The sequence below is a fragment of the Acomys russatus genome, chromosome 32 (assembly GCF_903995435.1).
Source record: "Acomys russatus chromosome 32, mAcoRus1.1, whole genome shotgun sequence".
Taxonomy (NCBI): domain Eukaryota; kingdom Metazoa; phylum Chordata; class Mammalia; order Rodentia; family Muridae; genus Acomys; species Acomys russatus.
Window position 1 is genome coordinate 26,012,763 of NC_067168.1, and position 24,653 is coordinate 26,037,415.

At 47.9% G+C, this 24,653-nt stretch overlaps 1 protein-coding gene across 1 annotated transcript; it reads right to left on the reverse strand.

Annotated features, from left to right (window-relative positions):
- Positions 1 to 236: 236 nt before the first annotated feature.
- On the reverse strand, positions 237 to 24,653 carry Mras (muscle RAS oncogene homolog). The gene is made up of 5 exons (XM_051140330.1): positions 24,461 to 24,653; positions 5,255 to 5,408; positions 3,780 to 3,879; positions 1,926 to 2,005; positions 237 to 671 (listed from the first exon to the last, which is right to left on the reverse strand). Exons 1-5 carry the CDS (start codon positions 24,651 to 24,653, stop codon positions 572 to 574), a joined length of 627 nt encoding a protein of 208 aa, XP_050996287.1. The 3' UTR covers positions 237 to 571.

The window sequence follows — 24,653 nt, forward strand, 5'->3', positions numbered from 1 at the left end:
TCCACTAACTTCTGTCTCAGTCTTTCATCCTCCGTGAAGTTTGGCACTGCTAGGGACACTCAGTTAAGACGATGACGATGGCACTGCTCCAGACACTGATCAGAGGTCTGCCAAAGGCTTGGGGCTTTGCCAGGCAGTGGGCACAGACCTCTTTAATAAAACAATCATTACTCAAATAATTTAAAAATCTACAAAAGACACAAGAGCTCCGACACTGGGGATGGGATTGGGGGGGGGGGTGCTTGTTCATGGCTTGTCTGGTACATTGTATGTGGATAAACACTCCCACAGCAAACCAGCCCTATGTAATTAGAAGAAAACACACCCACCAAGAGACTGGGAACTGGGCTCCATCAACACACGCAGGGCTTGGAAGCTGTTGCTTGTCTCCTGGGAGCGGTGAGGCAGCAAAGCCAGACACAGTCTGTCCCTGCCCATCCTCCCTCGCTCCCTTCCTGTGCCCAGTCCAGAGCCACGGGCTATGGTGAGATACGGTTCTCAGTGCAGTTAGGCAGTGGGGTGGTCCCAGGCACTGGCAGTTCATGGCTACTATGCCCAGGGCCTCAGGCTGTCACAAGATTGCACACTGCAGTTTGTGAGTGCCAGTGGCCCTGTCTCCACGCCATTTTGTTTTCTTTTTCTTCTTCTGGCTTTTCTCTGGAATCTGTTGCCTGTTGAACAACGAAGAGAAGTTAGACAACGTCAGAACAAGCCTTTCCCTTCCTCTGTCCTCTCTCTGTGACTCCTGGGTCTCTGACTGTCCTAGCTAGGATGGAAGGACAGCTTGAGGGTGCTGCTGCCTTCGCCACCTAAGGACACCAGGCCGTGTGGCATCTCCTGGTGCAAAAGGACTAGAAAGTTAGGGAAGGAAAAGCAAGAATCCTCTGACTGTGGAAATCAAATAGTGACTAGATTTTATTGTAAGCCCCTTATGCTTTATAATGGAGTTGGCTTCTTCTTCTCCTCCTCCTCCTCTTCCACTTCCTCCTCTTCCTCTTCCTCCTCCTTCTTCATATTTTATATAGATAACTGGCCATGTGGGTGCAAATGTCTTTCACGTGTTTTCTGTTAACGTTCGCTAGGCCTGAAGGTTGCCTTTGGTGCCACAGGCCCATAAGCAATACATGGCAGCACATCCAACAGCCAATTCAAACACAGCGTGAGGGCTGCACGGAGGAATAAAGCTGGGGAGCATGTGGGGGCGTATGCAGGGGTGTGTGCACCTGGTAGGGGACCAAGAGGTGGTAAAAAAGACGTAGCATTACAGGCCTGGGTCTGAGTCATAGCTGACCAACAGCCTCTGAGTCACCCACATAAGGCACGGAGGACAGGAGTTTGACTGTCAGGAACGTTAAAGGTTTAGGAAACCCAATGGATGATGGCCGGGAACACAGCCAGAAGGCGCCTTCAGTCATCCGACATGGAGTAAAGTTTTAAAGAAATGTTCATGAGTCTGTTCTCAAGTCGGCCTGCACTTGAAGACTCACAGGCTAGGGGGTCTGAGGAGACACATGCACAATGTCTCTGGAATTTGAATCCAGAAACCATACTTGGCTGTTTTGGGGCACTGCCTCTCCAGGATTCTAGTATCAGGGCAGAGGTAGAAAGAGGGATCTGCTCTTTGGTGTGTTGGATATGTTGAAAGCTTGGGGTTCTGAGGTATCAGGACCCCCTGATCTCCACAAAAGTGCCTGCACCCTCTACCCACCCCTCTGCTTGTACCTGGAGGCAGTGCAGAGGTGGGGCAAAGGACAGGGTGTGGGAAAAGGAAAGAGTTACCAGGAATGCCAAACCAGGCTTGGAACTACTTCAGCTTCTGGCCCAGCACAGGAGTTGTATTCCAGTTACGCTATGGCTTGTCCCTTTCCACAGAAGAGGCTGTTGCCAGGGAGGGGCACAGCTGTCAGGGAGGGTTCCGTGCTTACCTAATTACTCTAACGAGGTCATGGAAGGCTTTATCCACGTTGAGAGGTGGGTCCTTGGCACTGGTTTCTATATATGGGATCTGGAAGGCAAAGCTCATCTTGGTCAACCTGGCACCGTGACCCACAAGGCCCTCTTCCATTTTTAAAACATATACTCCAAGCCAGGAGGTGGTGGCGCACACCTTTAATGCCAGCACTCGGGAGGTAGAGGCAGGCGGATCTCTGTGAATTGGAGGCCAGCCTGGTCAACAGAGCTAGCTCTAGATCAGCCAGGGGTGCCCAGAGAAACCAAAACCAAACTGTACCCTCTAGAGGGTCTGTGGACCCGACAGACCCCCACCCCCATACACACACAAGGCTCTATCTAGGGCACCTTGCCTTGTAAGGCTGGAGAATTTTGCTAATGGCTTCCCTAGCTCCCTCTTGTTCTCTAGTCACAGAGATACTTAATAGCTCCCTAAAATAGAATCCAAAGAGTCTTTTTATACTCAAGAGCAAATCACTTCATTCCTCACACTTAGGAAGACTATGTTCTTCATTCCTCTTTCAGGGGTGACCTCTGACCTTTTCCCTGGGCTCCTCCAGAGTAAACTTGAGTGGGAAAGGCTTGAGGAGAGGTACGTGTGAGAAGAACTCTGGACCTGGGTCACTCTGGTCTCTTACTCCCAGCTCTCCAGGCAACCCCGCTCTAGTTTGCTCTGTGTCTATAAACCTGGGAGCTTGGCCATGTTGACCCAAGGATGCTACTGCGATAGTCTCTCAGCTGATGGGAAGTGGCACGTGGGAGCTGGGGCTGACAGGACCTCATGGGCAGTGCCGGCACCAAACCCTGGATGGGCAGAGTGGAGCAAAGGCTCTGGGAGGATGAGGTACAGTTCTAGGTCCTATGGTAGGGTGCACCAGAGACCCATGGAGTGCTCATCCCTCCACACACAGGGCTTGAGAGCTCAGGAAAACATGCCCTGGCCTCCCGGACGTGAAAGAAGGAAGCCGGCAGAGGTTAGACCGAAGGACTTTGCAACGTCTCTTGACTTTAATTTTTCCTGATCACAAAATGAGTGCCTTCTATTCTAATACATTTAGAGAAGCTAAGTACGGTGAAGAAAATAAGTCATTTGTTTGTTAAATGCATGTGGAGGGTGGCAGAGCAAGCTGTGGTGTTACAGCAGTCAGTGGGAAGCTTTGCCCAGGACACACAGGGCTCAGCATCCCTAAGTTACCATCCTGTGAGGTTAGATGTTCACACGCTGCAGTGGCTTCAAGCAGAGGTCTTGCTGTAGTGCAGAGACACACAAAGGGCCCAGCTTCAGCCTTTGACATTTTTGTTTGAGCCTCTGATAACTCTGAGAGGACAGCGCCCTCCACCGTGGGATGGCTGTTTGGTTTCCCACCTCCCTATTTCTGCCTTTGCTGAATTAACCCTCAGAGGCAGGCGCCAGTTCAGTGCTGGGCATGGGGCGGGCTCAGTGAACAGAGCTGATGTCAGAGATTTAGTGTCACTAGGTGCTAGCCCCTGAGCAGGAAGAGCTATCTATCACCTTTGCACAGCCCAGTGCTGGATACGTGCCACCTCCGGCAGAGCAATCCTCAGCCAGGAGTGCCCCGAATACCACAGATTCCAGGCCACTCTGAAGGCAGTGGTCCATGCCACGACCCCAGTGCCTCTTATGGCTTCAAAGAATGCATTCTCACTGGCCTCCTGCTTGTTTCAAATAATATCCCCTCACATTGTGCTGGTGACCTCTCTTTGGAGCCTAGTTGCTCATTAGGAGGCTTTGGTCCCATTTTCAAAGACCACACACACACACACACACACACACACACACACACACACACACACACACGCAAACCTACGTTGTGTTTGGTCGCCATTTCTTTTCCTTGCTCCCTGGTGATTTTCCTCAGATGCATCAAATCCACCTTATTGGCCACGAGGATCATTGGGAATGACTCCCTGGGAAACAGAACAGGAGCCAAGTGAGATGTATCCTTTCCCACCATCAGCTCAAGGTGCCGTTGAGCCAGGCCACCCCCCCCAGAAATTCCCTGGGGGCCTCTTCCTTTCCGGAGGAGACAAAGACGAGGGCCAGAAGGAACCTGGGCTCTATTGCAAGGCTGAGGCTGCTGGTGTGAGGTCCTGGCTTCTCAGACACGCCCCTCAGTTCTACCGTGCTCTGATGTACAAACTGCAGGGTTTGTCGTGAGTCCTGCAGCTGTCAGTCAGGACCCATGAAGGGCACCAGGGACAGGGGCTGGCACCGCACAAATGGCAGCAGCAAATGAGAAGGGATCCCAGAAGAGGAAGTGTAGGATGGAGGGGCATGCCCCATAAGCATCTTATTGAAAGCAGTGAGCCGAACAAAACATTAGCCCACCGAAACTGAGGCAGTATTGGATATTTTCATATTAAAAACACCTGTGATTTCAAACAAACAAAAATACTACCTTTTATTTCTTTGATTAGCAAGTAAATTAAGATTTCCCACCACTGAACACTAAGGGAGGCTCTTTGAGGTCCATATATTCATGAGCGGCACCACACGAATCACTTGCAGCTTACTCTGGGTGAATGTGTCCCCTGCTGGGGTGACGTTAGCTGCCTTTCTTCCTGTGGAATAGCTATTGACTGGGTTGCTCTGTCTTTATAGGGATCTAATCTAAGCTTGCTGTTTTCCTTCATTGAATTTTTCCTTTGCATTGCTTCTCTGACTGGCAGTATGAGACGGCCTTAAAACAGTCACTGGGTGATTTAAACTATGTTATAGAGTGAGAAGGAAAGCCTTTAACTAGAGACTTGTAAACCTTGGGGTCGAATGCAACTTAACCAATTTCAATGTGTTCTGGAGGGGAAATCCACTCTTTTTTTTTCCCGCATAATGCAATTTTGTGAAATTTGGAGTTGGAAGACAATGATGTTGCCAATGATTCTTTGATGGAGGGATAGTTTATGAAGATGGAAGGAGCATATGACGTAAAGCCTTGGGGGCAGCTTAAGGACAGGGCCAGGAGAGACCTTCGAGCAGTGGTCCCCAACCTCCCTAATGCTATGACCCTTTAATACTTTAAAGTGCTGACCCCTAACCATACATTTATTTTTGTTGCTACTTTATAACTGTAATTTTGCTACTGTTGTGACTCATAATGTAAACATATGATATGTGAGACCCCCCTCCAAAGGGGTCATGACCCACAGGTTGAGAAGTGCTGCTTTAGAGAAATCTGTTGGGGCGGGGGCGGGAGAGAAAAGGAGAGGGAGGGTGGGGGAAATGGGGTGCTGTGCCTCAATAAGCCAGGAACGGAAGTAGGGAGGCCCTGTCTACTGCCCTCACCTGTCCTTGACACGCAGTATGAGCTGGTGGAAGCGGTCCACGTGCTCGAAGCTGGCCTTGTCAGTGACGGAGTAGACGATGAGGAAGCCGTCCCCTGTGCGCATGTATTGTTCTCGCATGGCGCTGAACTCCTCCTGCCCAGCTGTGTCCAGAACTGGAGAGGAATGAGGTCACTCAGGGGCTGCCCGTGATCCCACTGGAGCCACCACAGACAGTAGATCCCCAGGCTACTGCTGCGGCTCTCCCCACAGTGTCTCAGTCCCAGCTGCTGTCCTCCTGTGAGGACTTCCCGCCACCTCAGAGGCTGCTTCTGTGTAAGGCTCTTCCTGGTTCATCCCAACCTCCGTGCTCAGCAGACCTCTGCCCTATGGCCTCAGGACAAGCCTCATGAAATGAGAAATCAATTTTTGCATGTCTCTCTGGGGAACCCCACAGCTAGGCTTAGATTCATGGGTTTAAGCCCTTACAAACTGGGGTTCTCTGGGGTGTGCCCGGCACTCTGCGCCTCCATTTCCTCCTTCACATATATGGAAACAGGGTCTCCACCTTGAAGCTCTCAGGTGGGGAGAATTCCAAAGTAACCAGCCCCGTCAGGAGGACCTCTTTAAGCCCTCTGTGGACAGACACCATGTTGTTCTTGGCAGAGGAGTAGAGCTCAGAAGTGAAGTCCACATCCTAGGACGGGAATGGCAGGAAAGGGCATCTGGGGGCAGGAATCAGGTGTCATTGAGGAGGGCCACTGCAGCCTCCAGCCACCCTCATCACTCCCACTGCACGGACCCCAGAAACTCGATGTTCCTTCCCTGGTGTATACTGCTCCTGTCTAGTTGAGACCCAACCTCAAAAGTACCCGCATCAAATTTAAGTAACTAAAGGAATGTGCGGCTAGGCAATTTTGTCCATTCATTGAAGAAACATCTGAGTGCCTGCGCCGTGCCAGGCAGGCTGTAGGCCCTTTGGTTACAGGGTAAATGAGGGCAAAACCCAGCAGTGAAGCAGACAAACAATTGAGCGGTTGATATAACTTTACCAGAGTTCAAGGGTCAATCTAATGAGGCCAAAGGTGGCTGCAGGCTTTGTTGCCATTCTGGATAGGTCAAGAAGCTACCTCTCAGTAGGCGACCTTTGAGCAATGACTAAACGCGAGAGGGATCAGAGCCACGTGACCTGGGGAACAACATTCCAGCAGAGGGAATACCCCAAAAACTCAGAGGTAGAGGTGCGGGCCAACACCTCATGGGCCCGGGATAGCCAGCAGGTCACGAGAGTGTGTTGCCCTATGCTCTTCCTCTTCCTGTACGTGATAAGGCCCAGTGGAGAATGTGGGCAAAGAATGACACAATCCAGAGGACACTGTGCAAAGGCTAGTGCAATGCTAGTGCAGTGCTAGTGCAATGCTAGTGCAGTGCTAGTGCAATGCTAGTGCAGTGCTAGTGCAATGCTAGTGCAGTGCTAGTGCAATGCTAGTGCAGTGCTAGTGCAATGCCAGTGCAATGCCAGGGCAATGCTAGGGCATCAGGGGACAAGCCACCAATGAGAGCAGGGAACTAGTTAAGAGGTTCACAGTAATCCAGGCAAGCCATGATGGACAGTGGCTGGACCACGCTGGGAAGAGAAGTGACCGGATGCTGAACACTCTCTAAGACACAGCTGCACTGAAGATGCTGCTGGGCCCTGAGCTGAGCAACTGAGGGTGGAGAACACGAGGAGGAAGAGAGAGTCTGTGGGCTCAGCTTCGCACACAAGCTGCCGAGCCTGGCAGACCACATGCAATACCTCGAATCAGACCCTGAGAAGAGCAGAGGTAAGAGATTCTCATATAGAATTACCGGTGGGCGGGTGGCAAGGAATCTGAGGACCCCAGGTTCTAAGGCAGGCCAGGCTGGATTCCTCCAGCTCTGGCTTTTTACCTAAATAAGGCCTACTCTAAACTGCAATCAACAAAACAGAGGAAAGTGGTCTGATTTGGCTTGTGTGCCTAGGAAGAGATGAATGTGAGCTCAGAAGTCATGATAATATTGCAGTTAATACATTCAAAGGCTTTGAAGGTATATGAAGGTATATATCATCAAAACATAGAGACCACTCACATATTAAGGCTCAGTTTGAATCTGGAATTGAAAGACTCTTCTGAAGCCAGGTACTATACTGGAACCTATAGTTCCAGCACTTTGGAGGTGGATGCAGAAGTAGGGAGTTCAAGGCCAGCCCGAGCTACAAGAGAGTCTATATTCAAAGCAACAATAATGACACAAAAAAACCCTCTGGAAAGAGAAAGTGCAGAGAAATCCAACACTGCAGGAACACTCTTATGCTTTCTAAAAGAGTTCTTGGAGAATGTAAGTCATTACAGTGAAAATGACACCCACAAAAGAGAAAGCTGAGCAGCATCATAAACAGCGGGAGACAAAGAGAAGGGCAGACATTGGAGTGAAGAGAAAACTCGCCACTCAGTTAGAAGACTGTGGAAGGCAGGCTTGGTGGTCCAGTCTGTCCTCTCTGCTACTTATGAGAAGTTTAAGTTAAGCCTAGGTAACTCACCAGGTTTAAAAGAGGAGGTGGGGGTTGGGCTGGAATATCAGTCAGTGGTAGAGCACTTGCCTGGCAAGTGTGAGGTCTTAGGTTCGGAGCAAGAGAATGCATGATAATTTTGAACTAAAATCTATGGTGACTCATGAGTGAGAGCTGGGCCCGGGAGACGGTAACTGGTTGCAGGCTGAATAGACTTAGTCAGTGAGTTCAAAATCTGAAGGGCTCTGAAATATGAAATGCTTTATTTCTAAATGTAAAAATCTCTAAAATCTGAAGCAATTCTAGTATTAAAAAAAAAAGTTGAGAAGAGGAGGGAAAGACTAATTTAAATTTTTAAAATTATTTTTATTTTAAATTATGTGTATATGTGTATGTGTGTGCATGCGTTTGTGTGTGTGTGTGTTGGTATGTTCACATGAGTACAGTCAGTGCCCATACAGGTCAGAGGTCAGAAGTAGACACTCTGGGTCTGAAGTTACAGGCTGTTGTGAACCCCCCAACGTGAGTGTTGGAACCCCAACTCAGCTTCTCTGCAAGAGCAATATGTTCTCTCAACCTTCGAGCCATCCCTCCAGCCTCAACAACTCTGGCCTTAGTGTGATGTCCCTTTTCTGGTAATGGTTAAAGGATATGTGACCTCGCGTGAAGTTCTCGCTTTGTTTGGGAAGAGACTCCAGATCCTAGTGATATCCTGACGCTGACAAAAAAATGCAAGTAGACACCCTCTTACATCTAAACCATAAGTAAATAAAACCTCAAACATCCTAGTTGGTAGAGGAGATAAAGGGAGAGCAAAGCATATGGGGACAATGTGCAATAGGGTGAAACAATCCTAATAAAAGGGTAGCTAGGAAACAAGATGGCAGAAATAAGACTCTCAACATTTTAATGACATCTGTCACAGAACTAGAAAAAAAAAAAAAAATCCTAAAACTCACATGGAAAACAGTTCTCAAAAGGAGGTACAGAGCTGGGTGTGGTGGCATGCACCTTTAATCCCAGGACTTCGGAGGCAGAGGTAGGCAGATCTTTGAGTTCGAGGCCAACCTGGTCTATAAAGTGAGTTCCAGGACAGCCAGGGCTACACAGAGAAACCCTGTCTTGGGGGCCGGGAGGAGTAGACACAGAAAGTGTGTGTTATCTTTAACAATGAGGGAAGTGTAAATCAAGAGGCAGAGGCAGGCGGATCGCTGTGAGTTTGAGGCCAGCCTGGTCTACACAGCGAGTCTAGGACAGTCAAGGCTACACAGAGAAACCCTGTCTCGAAAACCTGACATCCTATCTCACCCCAGTCAGAATGTCTGTCATCAGGAAAAAGGCAGCAAACGCTGGCCAAGACGCAGGTAGCAGGGACCTTCTCCACTAATGGCTGCAACAGAAGCAGGTGCTGTGACTATGAACATCAATCTGGAAATTGTTCAAAAGACTCAGAATGGAACCACAACATGGTCCTATGTACATGCCTCAGCGAGCACCACTTAGGCATAAAGAGGAATGAAATACTGTTGTTTGCAGAAAAAAAGGAAGTAGAAACCATCCCACTAGGCGAAATAAGCCAGATTCAGAAAGATGAGCCTGTCATATGTGGAACCTATATTAAAAAAAAAAAAAAAAAAAAAAGCCAGGAGTGGTGGCACACTCAGGAGAAAGAGGCAGGCAAACTCTGAGTTCAAGGCCAGCCTGGTCTACATGATAAAACACCCTATCTCAAACATATGTATATGTATAGGTATATGTAATGTATATGTGTATATGTGTGTATATGTAATATATATGTATATGTAATGTATATGTACAAAGGAGACTATTTGGAAAGAAAAGAAGAGAGAGGTGAGGGGACAAGAGGATAATGGGAGTAATTTTTTTGTTTGTTTGTTTGGGTTTTTTTGTTTGTTTGTTTCTTGAGACAGGGTTTCTCTTGTAGTCCTGGCTGTCCTAGACTCGCTCTGCAGACCAACCTGGCCTTGAACTCACAGAGATCCACCTGACTCTGCCTCCCAAGTGCTGGAATTAAAGGCATGTGCCACCACACCCGGCTTAATGGGAGTAATTGGATATATGCTTGAGGGTGTCATCACAAGGCCCGTTATTTTGTACAATATGTGCTAATAACATTTTTAAAAGAATTATAGAAAATTATGAATGATCAAAGTCTGATATACCAGGGACAATTGCATGTAAAGCTGAAGGCACAGATGGCTGAAAGTCACTCTTGGCCTGAGAGGAGGGGTGACAGCTGAGCTGGGCAGCCTCTGTTTTGACTCACATACCTGGAAACACCTGGGGCAGACCCCAGTCCATGGCCTGCCACCCACCATCCCTAGGGGAGGCTGAGGCACCCAGCTCATGCTCTGAGGAAGGTACCTCGGCCTGCGTTCCTTATGCGTCAGCTCATGAAGGTAGGAGGTGTGCAGGGACAGAAAGTCTTACTCACTGTGGGGGAAGAGGTGTTCTGCCAGTGTGTGGCGGTGCAGGCAGATGTAGGAGGCAGAGAGAGAGAGAGAGAGAGAGAGAGAGAGAGAGTCTCCAGATGGAAAACACCAGTGCAGCAGGATTACACGGAGCCTGCTGTAAGATCCAGTCCCACGGGCTAGCATTATACAAGTCTCAGGTGGGCGGACAGGCAGCATTGAAGGGTGCCAGCCTCAGTCTTTGATGTGTGTGTCCAGATTGACTCCTCCTTTTCTTCCTCCTCTTTTTCCTATCTCTTCTTCTCCTCTTCCTTCTCTCTCCCCTTCGCTCCCCCCCTGCACCCCTTGCTCTTCTCATCTCCCTCCCCCTTCCCCTCTGCTCCCTTCTTCCTTCTCTTTATTCATCTAGATGTGGGTCGGGCCACCTGGATGTGGGCTAGCCGTCCAGATTTCAACCAGATGCTGAAGCTATGGCCTCCAACTTGAAAGCGTTTCCTCCCCCTCCTCCTCCTCCTCCTCCTCTCTGGCTGTCCCAGCTTCCCTCTGACGTAGATGCAGACCTGTGAGGAGGGTCTCCTCATGGGAGGCCTCAGCATTCTGACTCCCAGCTCGTACCCACGGCACCTCATACTTGTGCCTCGTAACCTGGCCCCGCTCTGTGCTTTGTAGTGAGTGGCAGAGACCAGGAGGCAGGCACTGTTCCCTGGGATCTTCCCTCAGATGCAGATCCAAGTGGGGGGGGGGGCTCAAAAAGATGTGCGGAAGCACAAGGCACATCCCATGATTCAGGCAAGGAATGCCATGACCTTGATGAAAAGTGCTTTAAAGAAAAGCACTAAAAATGGAATGTTCAGCCTTCACTGCTCAGGAGGAAACCAGGGTGATTTCTAGAGATGTGTACGCCCAAGGACCACATCTAGAGTGGTTTTGTTTTGTTTTGTCTTTCTGTAATCTCCAGTCCTACTGTGGGCAGGAGGACAATCAAGCCTATTTTTCAGGCAAGTTCCGTGGGAAATCCTGCGCCTCCCTAGCTATAGGTTTGCATCTAACCACATTGTCTCACAGAGTATACATGGTGACAGGCTTGCTCCTTCCTGTCAGAACTGTGCTTACTTCCTGTGCTCACTCTCTGGGTCAGGTGTGTAATAGGGCAAGGCCGGGTGCACTAACCACTCATTGTCCCAGAAAAGGGGACAGCCTTTTTTTTTCAGCTGCAAAGCACTGGCAGGCTGTGAAAGCGAGGCCACCCTCAGACCGCCTCCAGGGAAGGAGGCAAAGTCTTACAGGGACTCCAGCTGGCTTCCTGGCCATGGGGGAGGATTCCTTCTGATCATGACACCAGCTTCCTCAAAACTACAGCTAAAGGACAACAGCAAGTCAGATTCCACCGCTACTAGCCCCAGCAATGCCTATTCTTGATGCCATGCTATTCCAGAAGGCGTGGATGAGGAGGCTGTGGGTAAGGGGTGTATGAGGTCCCCTGGGTTGGTGTACATATTGTAGGCATGAGCGCTCATTCTGGGGAGATACTCCATGACCTTGTGGAGCCCTTAAGAGGAGCCAGGGACACTGGTCCTCTGATGCTGCTCTCAGGGATGGGAATGCTAGGGTTTGAATATAAAATATGTTGAAGGCTTGGCTCCCAGACGGTAGCTCTATTTTGGGAGTTGGTGAAAACTTTAGGAGGTACGACCTAGGTGGAGAAAGTAGGCTGTTGGGAACAGGCCTTTGGAGGGACCCTTGTCTCTGGCCCATTTCTCCCCACCTCTTTCCTTCTCTCTGCTTCCTGGTAGTCAGCTTCCTACTCTCTATATTCCTGTCACCATGATGTTCTGCCTCACTTTAGGCTCAAAGTGATGGAGCCAGCAGACTGCCAAGCAAACCCTCCGCAAACTGTGAGGAAAAAAAAAAAACCTTTCTTCCTTTTACATTGCTCTCTCAGGTACTTGTCAGGAATGAAAAGACTGGCAGACCCGTAGGAGAAGAAGTTGCAGAGGGTGGCAGAGACCTCAGCCCCATAAACCAGAGTTCAGGTGCATCATGGGAACAGAACAGAGTCTTGGAGGGTCCTGGTAGCTGGGAGGAATGGAGAGACACGGTGCTGGCCCGCAACCCAGCTTCCATCTCATGGCCACTCTGCAGGCCAGCTGTTGACGAGTGAAGAAACTGAGGCAAGCTGAGGCCCCTAAGCTTCAGGCTTATGTGCTAATGAGCCAAGGAGTATGTCTTGAACTGACACATCTGATTCTTTATGCCTACCTGCCTATGACGCACGACGCTAACAGAGCATGTGCAAAGTCTGATTACAGGCAGGAAGTAGAGGAAGGAGGCTAGGAGCTGTGAAAAGCTTGAGGCTGTTCTTCCAGCTCCCACCCCCAGGGGGCTTCATCACCTTCTCCCGGGTGCTGCACCCGCCCGTGGGCAGACACGCAGACCTGGGACAAGACGACGCGTGGCTGCGCCTGGCAGTTCCCTGGTAAGAGTCCTGAGCGCCAAAGGATTCTAAATGCGGTTGTCACCAGCTTTGTTCCTAATCCCTGTAACCACCCCTCCTTTGTCCTCACTTCTATTCTCATCTCAGAAACAAGTCCTACTCAGAATAAATTTCATGATTTTCCCCAAAACAGCTCACCTCAAGTCAGTGGACTCCCCTCCCCCCCCACCGCCGTACCTTGCTGGTGGGATGTAATGTCAAACACATGAGCCCTGGCAAGTACAGGGAGAACTGAAAACATTAAGTCCACAGAGGAGCCACGCAACTGAGTGTTCTCGGGGACACTGTCATCCAAGTGGAGACAGCCCCAGGAGCCAATGAAAGAGCGAGCAAAGTGTGTCTATCTGTGCGTCAGAGTGTCAGCCACACACGAAAGAGAAGAATCTGGATGTCTGCTGCAGCTCCCAGAACCTTCCGAGCACCGAAGCCATCCACAAAACACTCACGCTCTATGATTCCGTGCGTATGAGACGTGACAGCAGGCAACTGCACAAGGGCAGAAAGTAGACTGCAGAGTCTGGGCTCCGAGAGGGAGGATGAGGAGTGGCTGTTCATGTACGAATGTTTTGGGGGCTATGGGAAAGTTCAGGAATCGATGGCTGTGACTCTAGTGATGATTAATTTGTGAATCGATTGGTGACTTACGGGCGCATTGATAGGTGTGGTGGGTTTGAACAGGTTTGGCCCCCATAGACTCACGTGTTGAATGCTTGGCCCATAGGGAGGGGCACTATTAGGAAGTGCGGCCTCATTGGAGTAGGTGTGGCTTTGTTGGAGAAGTGTGTCACTGTGGCTTTGAGGACTTTCAGGTCTCCTATGCTCAAGCTATGCTTAGTGTGCCACACAGGCTCCTGCTGCCTGTGGATAAAGACGTAGAACTCTTGACTCCTCCAGCACCCTGTCTGCCTGCATGGCGCCATGCTTCCCGCCATGATGATAATGGACTAAACCTCTGAACTGTAAGCCAGCCCCAGTTAATTTTTTTTTTTTTTTAATAAGAGTTGTGGTGGTCGTGGTGATTCGTTACAGCAATGAATCCCTGACTAAGACAGTAAGTATTTTAAAAACCTCAATTGTGCATATGAATTGTATGTTTCCCTCTTCCCTCGCTCCCTTCCCTCTGCCCCCCCTTCCTTTGGGGGGGGGTTCAAGACAAAGTTTCTCTGTGTAGCCCTGGCTGGAACTCACTCTGTAGACCAAGCTGGCCTCAAACTCACAGAGATCTCTGTCTCCCAAGTGCTGGGGTTAAGATGTGCATTGCCACCACCCGGCTGTGGATTCTATCTTAATGAAAAATTATATGAGAAAAAAAAATTCAGCCTCCCCTTCTCTGAAACCTCTCCTCCTGCTGGTACATGCCTGATTACACTTCTTTGTTTGGATGGTTGGTTTTTTTTGTTTGTTTTTTTGTTTTATTTCAAGACACGATTTCTCTGTGTAGCCTTGGCTGTCCTAGACTGGCTTTGTAGACCAAGCTGGCCTCGAACTCACAGAGATCCTCCTGCCTCTGCCTCCCCAAGTGCTGGGATTACAAGTATGCAACACTGCGCCTGGCTCTGTCTACACTTCTAAGTCCATCAGTTCCTCAAGGAACACCGATTCTGCTCTTTAAACGGAAGGCAGTTCATATTTGTTGAGTCCAAAATTAGTCTCTTGATTCCCAATTCCATTTCATAATTTTTCCCTTCCCCATCCCCTGCCTATTCTCCATCCACAAACCCTGTGGGTTCTCCTAAAACTCTAGCTGGACTCCACCCTTTCTTGTTTCCTCCCCTACAGCCTTAGGCTACCACTTCATTGTACCCCAGTTTTATTCCTCTACACATGAGCCAGAGTAAGCCTGAAACCATCAATCAGATCACACGCTTCCTCTGTTCAAAGCCACCAGTCCTGTGCAGCCACCCCCTCGATTCACCTGCACCTCCTTTTTACTAGCCGTGCAGAATGCGTGTGTTTACTGCAAGGTGAGTTCATCCCACCCTTTAGCTCTCGCTTCCCACCTGACCCCGCAAAGCTGCCAAGGACTAGCAGGAACAATCTTTACGAGGCCCTTAGCCCGACTTGTAGCCTGCAAGAAAACCCTGGTCAGTAGCCACGCCTAGCATAGCCCTAAGAGCCAATCACCAGCAAGAGAGGATTTAGGAGCCTACACATGCGCGGAGAGGTATCTACCTGCAAACCCTGCTCCCACTCTGCTCCCTCCCGGCACTCTGAACAGCCATTGGAAGCATCCAAGCAGAAATGACTCACATAGCCAGGAGAAAGGGTCAGGCACAAAGCTGTAAGGCTGGATTCATCACCCGAGGCCGGTGGCCATGCTTGCTCCCACAGGGAAAGAAGGAACTCCCCAAGTCACTGTCTTTAGAGAAGAGGACAAAGGGTAGAGGACAGGCTGACTCTTACTGTATTCTGTTCTTAATTTGGAGACCACTTGATGTGTCCACTGTAACGTTGGCCACGGGGTGGTGAGCATAAATGACCACTGGGTTAAAACCCCTGCCCAGAAAAATCTCTCAATAAGCATTCCAGTTCCTTCTGCCCTTCCAATGTCCTTCTCTCTTCCTGCTTTCCAGAAAGATGTGGATCCAAATGTTCAGGGGAAAGCCAGGTCCAGGCCCCCCAGAGAAGACAAGAGCACTTGTGTCTAGTTCTGGGCAGAAGCCAGGGTGGAAATGTCCTGGCTTCCGAGGATGCCAGAGGACAGACGGCCAGGATTTCGTGTTTAACAAAGACTGAGCCCTAGCTGAGGGGATGAGGCACAGCGAGGTTTCCAGCCGGGGTCCCAGAGCTCCTGGCAATGGCAGTTCCAGAGGCTGGCAGAGCAGAGAGTGAGCCTGGAGCCACTTGCGGGGTGGGGGTGGGGGGTGGGAGGGGGGGGCGGGGGGGCCCAGAAACACTTGCTTCTCTTATAAGTGGACAGAGGTGTGTGTGTCAACAGCTATTCTGCATGCTTAAAGCTTGGGCCAAAGCAGAAGGCAACGAGAGAGGATGGAGGACAGGCTTGGTGGGGATGGGAGGCTGAGGCCTGGCTCAGCCATCAGCCAGGTGTGGCTCCAGGCCAGTCCCTGGGATTAAGCAAAGGGGCTGGGACATGTTGAGCTCAGTAGCCTCCAGGCTTTACCCCTAAGAATCACCAGGGACACAACATTGCTAAGACAAGGAAGTGCCCAGAGGGACCCAAAGAGAATGACAGGCCACATTCATAGCTGAGCCTTTCATAGCAGTCAAAAGCGGGGAATGACATCAGAAAGCAGCACAGATGCAGTGAGGTGTTCTTCAGCTTTTTTTTTGGCAGGGGGGGGGGGTTGTTTTTTGGTGTTTTTTGGGGGTTTTTTTTGTTTTTTTTTTTTTTTGAGACAGGGTTTCTCTGTGTAGCCTTGGCTGTCCTGGACTCCCTTTGTAGACCAGGCTGGCCTCGAACTCACAGTGATCCACTTGCCTCTGCTTCCTGAGTGCTGGGATTAAAGGCGTGCGCCACCACGCCCGGCATTCTTCAGCTTTATAAGGGAAGGAAAGTGGATGCTGATTAAAAGGCGGCAGCTATGAAAGGACAAGTCTATGATAGCACTGCTTCTTAGCATGTGTATGAGGCATGCAGTTAGTGCTGCCACCTTGAGAGACAAGAAGCAGAATGGTCAATGTCACGGACTGGGTGAAACAGGATGTCAGCGTGTAAAAGAGTATCTGTGGGGGAAGTGAGAACGTTCTGGAAATGGGTGGTGAAGAGGGTTACAGAGCAAGGATAATGCACTGGACAACACATACCTACACATTTAAATGTAGTTTTATACACACACACACACACACACACACACACACACACACACTTCACAACAGAAAAGCTCAAACATACAGCTCCAAGATTGCTTATGGCTCAGAGCTTCCTGATTCATGAAACGAGAGACCTGGAAGGAAGTGAGCCACACAGACACAAGCCAGGGTAAGGAAGGGTTCAAGAGACCAAGAGACAAGCCGGACAGCCAGGGGGAAGCAGTAAAGAGAAGCCATGAAGTCGAGGGGTGGACAGACTGTGTAGAGATGTCCCCAGCCCCAACCATGGGTTGTGACATGAGGGTCTCTTGCCTTTCTGGGAAAGAACTCAGGGCCAGCCTGCTTCAGAGCCTAGAGGCTACACAGGTCTGGGCTGAACTGAACCTCTGCTTCTGTCCGTCCTCCAGGTCCTGGGAGGACATTGCTAGTGTGGCTCCTCGAAATAAAACAAGAAACAGGTTTGTAACCTAGCAAGAATCCTGGGAGCCTCCTGGGGGTGGAGCCTCAGCAGCAGGGTCTTCCTGAGCATGTCTGCATGCATGACCACAGCCATGGCAAGCACAGGAAGACAGGCCAGGGATGGGATGGAACCCTGACAGTTCAGTCATGTGCCTTCTCCCTGGGGGTTCAACTCCCATTCCCAAGAGCCACCAGGATTGGCTGTCACACTGGAGAAGATTCTCCTGGCCAGCTCCTTCAGCAGTATGTACGTTGTACCTATACGGGGGTGGAGGGTGGGTGTGGGGGTGGGTGTGGGAGGTGGGGGTGGGGTGGGATTTGAGCCGGCGTGCAGTGGGTCAGTCAGTTTCACCAGCACTGAAAAAGGAACCTGAGAAAACCGGCTCAATGGAGAAAAGATTTATTCAGAGATCCTTACTTCACAGCCCTTGGTTCTGTCGTTCATGGGCCCGTGCTGGGACCAAACATCATGGCGGCAGGAAGATGTGGCGGTCAAAGCTGTCTTTCTCATGGTAGCCAGGATGTAAAGAGCAAGGGAGGGACTGGAGACTGGGTAGAATTTTCAAAGACACACCTCCAGTGCTCTGCTTCCTCCAAGTAGCTTCCACCTTCATAAACAGCGCCACTATCTGGTGACCAAGCCCGCCTCACGTGAGCCTGTGGGACACTCCATCTACAAACCATAACACTCGACCTTATTGTCATCTGCAACAGCAGCTACCGCAACGGCATCAGTAAGAAGTAATAAGCGTGTTCACGGGCTTTCCAGCAGTATTGTCCAATGACCTCATCACTACCATGATATTTCCACCCCACACACAACCACTGTCATGACCATCCCCGCTCATGCTGCTGTGGGTTTGTTCTTCCTCAGCCTGGAACAAGAGAAAGCAGAATCCCGAACACTTTGAGATCAGCAGGGTGTGGGGCAACTGAAGGCATCTACTTCCAAGCTTGGCACATGCCCAGATGGTAGCCAGCAGGTAAAGCAGGCCCTCAGGGCACTGGTTGCTCAGGAAAAGCGCTGGCCCTCCCAGGTGTGCAAACCTCCCTGAAAGAGACTGACCCCAGAAAGGCTCAGTGTTATGTTCAGGTGTAAATATAACAGGCCTTTGATGAAGGTTCTCTATATGCAGGCATCCTTTTTAAAAGCTATGCTCAGCTGAAATGTCTTAAGCCTTCTTAAAATGGGAGACCTTACATTGTAGAATGTGCCAGTCTGGCATCTAGATTCTATTCTTAGGGAAGGCTGGGGAGGCGATGCCATATGCTAAGTGTGCGGGCTAGTTTTTATGTCAACATGATATAAGCTAGAGTCATCAGAGAAGATGGAGCCTCAAACTAAGAAAATGCCTCCATAAGATTGGGGTCTAGGCAAGCCTGTAGGGCACTGATTGGTGTGGGAGGGCCCAGCCCTGGGCTGGTTGGTTCTGGGTTCTGTAAGAAAGTAGGCTGAGCAACCATGAGAGGCAAAACATAAGCAGCACTCCTTCAGAGCATCTGCATCAGCTCCTGCCTCCAGGTTCCTGTCCTGACTCCCTTCAGTGATGGACTGTGATGTGGAAGTGTAAGCCAAATAAACCCTGTCCTCCCCAGCTTGCTTTGGTTATGGTGTTTTTTGGTTTTTTTTTTTTTTTTAAAGACTCATTTATGTATTAAGTATACAATGTTTTATCTGCATGCATACCAGAAGAGGGCGCCAGATCTCATTATAGATGGTGGTGAGTCACCATGTAGTTGCTAGGAATTGAACTCAGGACCTCTGGAAGAACAGTCAGTGCTCTTAACCTCTGAGCCATCTCTCTAGCCCTAGTTATGGTGTTTCATCACAGCAATAGAAGCCTTAAGACACTGAGGCCAGTTTCGCTGACCTGAGCTCCTAAAGTAGTGACTCGGCATGCCTGCCCTGTCTCTGCAGCTGAGAAATGTTATCTAAAAGGGCACTCTGGAAACATTTGCTTTCTCCCTGAGAAGCAAATGTTCAAAGTTACTTAGAAAAACATTAAAGAAGCTTACATGGCAATAAAAAGAAATAACATTGACTGAGCCACAGCTTGTACCAGGCGGTGTTTTTCTCTGTATCAATTATGCAACATTTCTCTGAATGTTTTCTGTGGAACACAGCCCAAAATGAAGTGCCAAAAATGGTTCTTCGGGGAAAATCCTAACACTATACCCTACTAATGTGCTCCTAATGTACACTTGTACAGTAAAGGGTTTTATAAAACTTCTGTTAAAGAAACATATTTCCACATATTTAACTCAGTCTGTTCTAAAGTGTGGTATATATTCTAATAGATGGCACCTACAATGATTTTTAAAAGTGCAAGCTGGGTGTGATGGCACACACCTTTCATCCCAGCAATCTGGAGACAGAGGCCAACAGATCTCTGTGAATTCAAGGTCAGCTTGGACTATATAGAGAGTTCGAGGCTAGCCAAGGCTACATAGTGAGACCTCATTAAAAAAGAAAGAAAGAAAGAAAGCAACAAAAGAACAAGAACAAAGAAAGTGTATAAATGGGGTCAGTGAGGTGGCTCAGTAGGTAGAGGCCTCCAACCCCGATGACCTTGTGAAGCCCAAGGACCCACACAGTGAAAGGAAAGAACAAGCACGTTATCCTCCACCTTCCATATGTGTGCCATAGCTAAGGCGTGCACACATGTGCATGCACTAAATATTATGTAATAAAGTGTGTATGCGTAAATTTTTAATTGTTATAAGTACACACACACACATATAATTAAGAATTAGGAAAATAACTCAGCTAACCCATTGAACTTGTTACTGCTTATACATTGTTCAGTATTTAATAATTCATCTATTTATTAAAAATATTTACGGACAGAAATAGCTAGTGTAGATGTCTTGGTCATAGGAGACCTCACCAATGAAGTGGCATTTAATAGGCTATAAACGTAGCTTGCCTACCATGCCAGAAGGCCTGCATATACCTATAATCCCAGAGCTCAGGGAGTGGGGTCGGTGGGTGGGTGGAAGGGCAGAAGCAGGAGGATCAGAAACTCAAGTTCAACCTCAGCAGCACGGCAGGTTCAAAGCCAGCATGCCATACGCAAGACCTGCCTTAGGAAAAAGACGAAAATCTTATGAATTATTTCTGTAGGAAGAACGCACTAGAAGGGGGGAAGACCACATGCAAATTCCCGAGCAAGGACACACCTGTCTACCTGTCACCCAGTGACACTGCTCAAAATCCCAGGCTGCAGACAAGCCCCCAAAGACTGGCGTGTTCTACATGAGATATGCGATTCATATCATAGCGTGCATCTCTGATGCTGAGATATGGGGTGCAGGCACCCAGCCTAAGGTCCTCACAGTTTCAAGGTGCAGGGCAGGGAGGAGAAAGCCATTTTCATATGACTGGAGGGCCAGTTGCCAAGAGGCTATATCAGTCCTAAATGTCTATGTAGGACCAGTGGTCAAGAGGATGTATCAGCCCTAGATCTCTATGCGTTTAGTAACAGAGTGTTTAAAAATGCACCAGGCAAAGCCTCGATAGAAAAATACAGAAATTTAGAATTACACCCTGGCATGCAACACTCCCCTCTTAATAAGCGACAGAACAAATATCTGGGGAACCAGCAACGATGCAAAAGACTTGAACAACTTCATCAGTCAGTGTGATCTTTGAGGCACACACAGAACATTTCATCCAGTGACAGGAGACTCTGAGAAATCTATGAAGACAGCCCATCTTCTGGGCACGGAGACAAGCCTCAATAAAGACTTCAAATAATGTACTGTATGTTCCCTGACATGGCGAAATTAAAGACCAAGAACAAACAGATCTCCAGAAAATTCCCAAACACTTGAAAACTAAATAAGATACTTCTAAATAACCTATCTGCTAAGGAAGAAATATAAAGAAAAGTTAGAATTTGAACTGAATAGAAATGAAAACACAGGCCAGGTGTAGTGGTGTACACCTTTAACCCACGCAGCATTTAGCAGGCTGAGGCAAGTAGAACTCTGTGAGTTCGAGGCCAGCTCAGTTTACACAGAGAGTTATAAGACAGACAGAGTTACTTAGTGAGACACTAAGAGAGGGGAGAGAGTGGGGGGAGGAGAAAGGGAGGGAGGGAGGATGGAAAACATAGCATATTACGATTTGTGGAGTACAGCTAAAGGAGTAATTTAGAGAATTTTTATAGCACCAAATGAATATCCAAAGGAAAAAAATGACTCAAATCAACAACACGAGCTTGCATTTCAGGCAATTAGAACAAAGTGGGGCATGGCGGTATGTCCCTGAAGTCCCAGGCACTTGGGAGGCTAAGGTGGAAGATCGCTGAGCCCAGGAGGAACAGCGAGACATTCCTCTTCAAGGGCACGAGAACAAGAGAAACTTAAATCCAAAGTAAGTGAAGGAAGAGGAGGAGGAATAGTTATGAGTGAAAAATCAATGGATGTAAATGAGAAAAATCAATGGAAGCAAGAGCTGGCTCTTTGAGAAAATCGATACTTATAAAACCCAACTGTCCCTGGGTCAGGGGGGAAAAAAAGATACAAGTTACCAGTATCAGGAATAAAAGATGATATCGCAGTAGAATCTACAAGTATTATAAAGATAATAAAAGAATATTATGAATAGCCTTATGCCAATAAATTTGGTAACTCTGCTACACTGAACAAATTTCTTGAAAATCACAAACTACCAAAGCTCATTGAAGAGTAAAGAGGTGATTTAATAACCATATGTCTATTAAGGACACTTAATTTACAATTTAAAAGTTTCTTCTCCATAAAGCTTGCCATCCAGATGGTCTTTCTAGTGAATTCTACTGAACATAGAAGAAAGAAATGCGAAGAGGTTTGCTTAAACTCTCCTAGAGAAATTGAAAAAGAAGGCTTGCCTTCCAAATAATTCTAGAGGGCCAGTATTACTTTCATACTAAAGTTAGGTAAATAAACTATAATAAAAATATGATCTAATATCACTCAACAGCACAAGTAAAACATTTCTGTATCGAAGTCTTTCAAATTAAAGCCAATGGTATATGAAGTCCATCATCAAGTCATCATAACCACGTGATATTTGCTTCAGGGATGAAAGATTAGTTACGTGTTAAGGAAAGGACTAGCATGATGGTTCGGTGCATAAAGGGACGTGCCACCAAGCCTGATGACATGAGCTAAACGCTCAGAACCCACAGGGTGGAAGGAGAGAACGGGTTTTCCCCAACTCTGACTCCACACACAGGCTGTAACACATGCTCCAATCCCCCAACACACACACTAAGTAAAAGTAATTAAAATGTTTTTTTTTTAAATAGAGGAGAAACAACCTAATTTACCACATTAATAAACTAAAAAAGAAAAGCCGTATGATTATCTCAGCCAGAGAAGGCATTTGGCCTTGTCGGAGGTCGTTCCTGATTGGAAAGCCCTCTGCAAACTAGGGGAAGGAGCTTCCTTGACCTAAAAAAGAGCATCACCACCAAATAACGCTGTTGTTAACATCCGGGTCATGCCAAAAGACTGAACACACCCCGCAGGGTCAAAGCAAGGATGTCTGTTCTCGTTGTGTCACCCAGCATAGTTCAGGAGGCTCTAGTCACTTAAGTAAGGCAAGAAAAGGAGATAAAAAAAAACCATCCAGAAAAGAGAAAACTGCCTTTGCCACTGCATGATCATCTATATAAAAATGAATCCCACAAAGAGCCACTAAAGCTAATAACCAGTAGGTTATATGATTAATATATACAAACTAATTACACTGGTGGGGCTCAGGAGGCACAGGGAATGCAGTGCCAGGGGAAATAGATTAGAATAAAGTATAATGACATATATGTGTTTTTTTTTAAAGCCATAATGAAACCCATTACTTCACAAGCTATCTTAAACTAATTTTTAAAATTAGTTAGAAATCATTTATACTTTAAGTATTCTGGCAGCAAATCACTGAAGCTGAAATAAAAGCCATCTACCATAACATCAATGCAGATGTAAGTATAAACTCTGAAAAAAAAAATGTACAGCAAAGACCTATGGATTTGAAAGTGCAAAACAACTGAGAGCAGCTCAAGGAAGACCTGAATAAATGGAATGTGTTTACAGGTTAAAAGGCTCAGTGTTGTCAGCTGAGACGTCAGGTCTCAAGGTTGAGGGCGTGGTTCAGGACTACGTCACTAGTCTAGCACATGTCAAGGTCCCAGGTGGGTTACCAGACACTTCAAAAACTCCTTCGGACTGCATACAAATTCAGCACCACCCCTAACAAAATCAGAAATTTTAGCCGAATCTATACTTTGTATATCCATTCTCTTGGCTTTGACTGCCGAGTTTACTAAACCTGTTAAGGCAGTGGTAATTTGTCTGAAATCAGACATACAGATCAAAGACAAATTTCACAGGGAATTGGTTGTCACTAGAGGGTCAAAAGCAACTGGGAGTTGCAAAGAAGAATCTCTTCAACGAGAAACTCTGGGAGATTTGTTCCACCCCCTCCCCCCATGCCACATGCAAAGTATTTAGGATAAACCAAAACCTAAATCAAAAACCCCAAACAATTAAATTTCCAGGAGAAACCGTGAGAAATACTGCCATGACCTTGGGTTAAGCAAAGCCTTCTCAGACAAAATACCAAAAGCACACTCTGTAAAAGGACTAATGAACTGGCCGTCGTCAAAACAGAAACGAAACAGTCTCTGAAAGAAACTGTTATGAGAATAGAAAACAAGACACAGAGAGAGAGAAAAATATTTGCAAACTGCATTTATCTGAAAGAACCTTGTAAGTGAGCAGCTTCCCAAGCCCTTCTCCTGGACCAGCGTCCTATGATTAACGGGCCTGTGCTCGGGACAGAGACCTGGGCAGCAGAAAACTATGACCAGTGGGAATCTAGTGGCCTCCAGCTCCAGCAGTCCCTACAGGGAATGCTAAACACAAGCCACTGCCCTCCATCCTCAGGGTTTCAGAATGAGGGGGTGGGGCTGGGAATTCACTTTTCCAGTAAGTTCCTTGACCACCCAGTTTGAGAAACACTAATTTTTGAGGAGAATAGAAGACAGTGCCGGATACAACATCTCCCAACAAAGGGACGCTTCCTAATAAACTCTGGCTATGCAGAAATCAGTTTTCAGGCATTTTTGAGCATCTCCTATTCTTGGGAATTCTTTCTCAGCTTTCCTTAATACATCTCTAAAAAGAGAAAATTTCGATTTCCCCCACTTTTATTAGTTTGAAAATTTTGTAACTGTTCATCTGTACATCCGACCAAGCAAGCGACACCCAGCATAGCATTTATGAGCTGTCAGGATTCTAGCCTGACCTCTTTGTTCAGTTGTCCACTTTCATAACCACTAAGATCGTTAAGCACCCTATCAAGACGTGACCTCTGTCCAGAATTCCCCCCTGGAAGCTGTATCTAGAATTCCCCCTGGGAGCTGCATCTGCCTTGGCAACCATCCCATAATAATAGCAAGCTGGAAACCATGTCACCCCACTAAAGCCTATCAAATTTCCCTGATCCTCCCCATGTAACAACCCACCCCATGCAAGGCTGTCACCAGATCTCACCGTCCAAGATGGCCCATTGATTGTCAATCTCTGTATGCTTCAGGTAGGAGTCTTCAATGGTAGGGTCGTAGTCAGGCACAAAGATCTTCTGGAAAAACTGGATGGTGAGGGCACTCTTGCCCACACCACCATCACCCACCACGACGAGTTTATATGTGGGAAGGTTGTCACTGGGAACGGCGCTGGTCGCCAT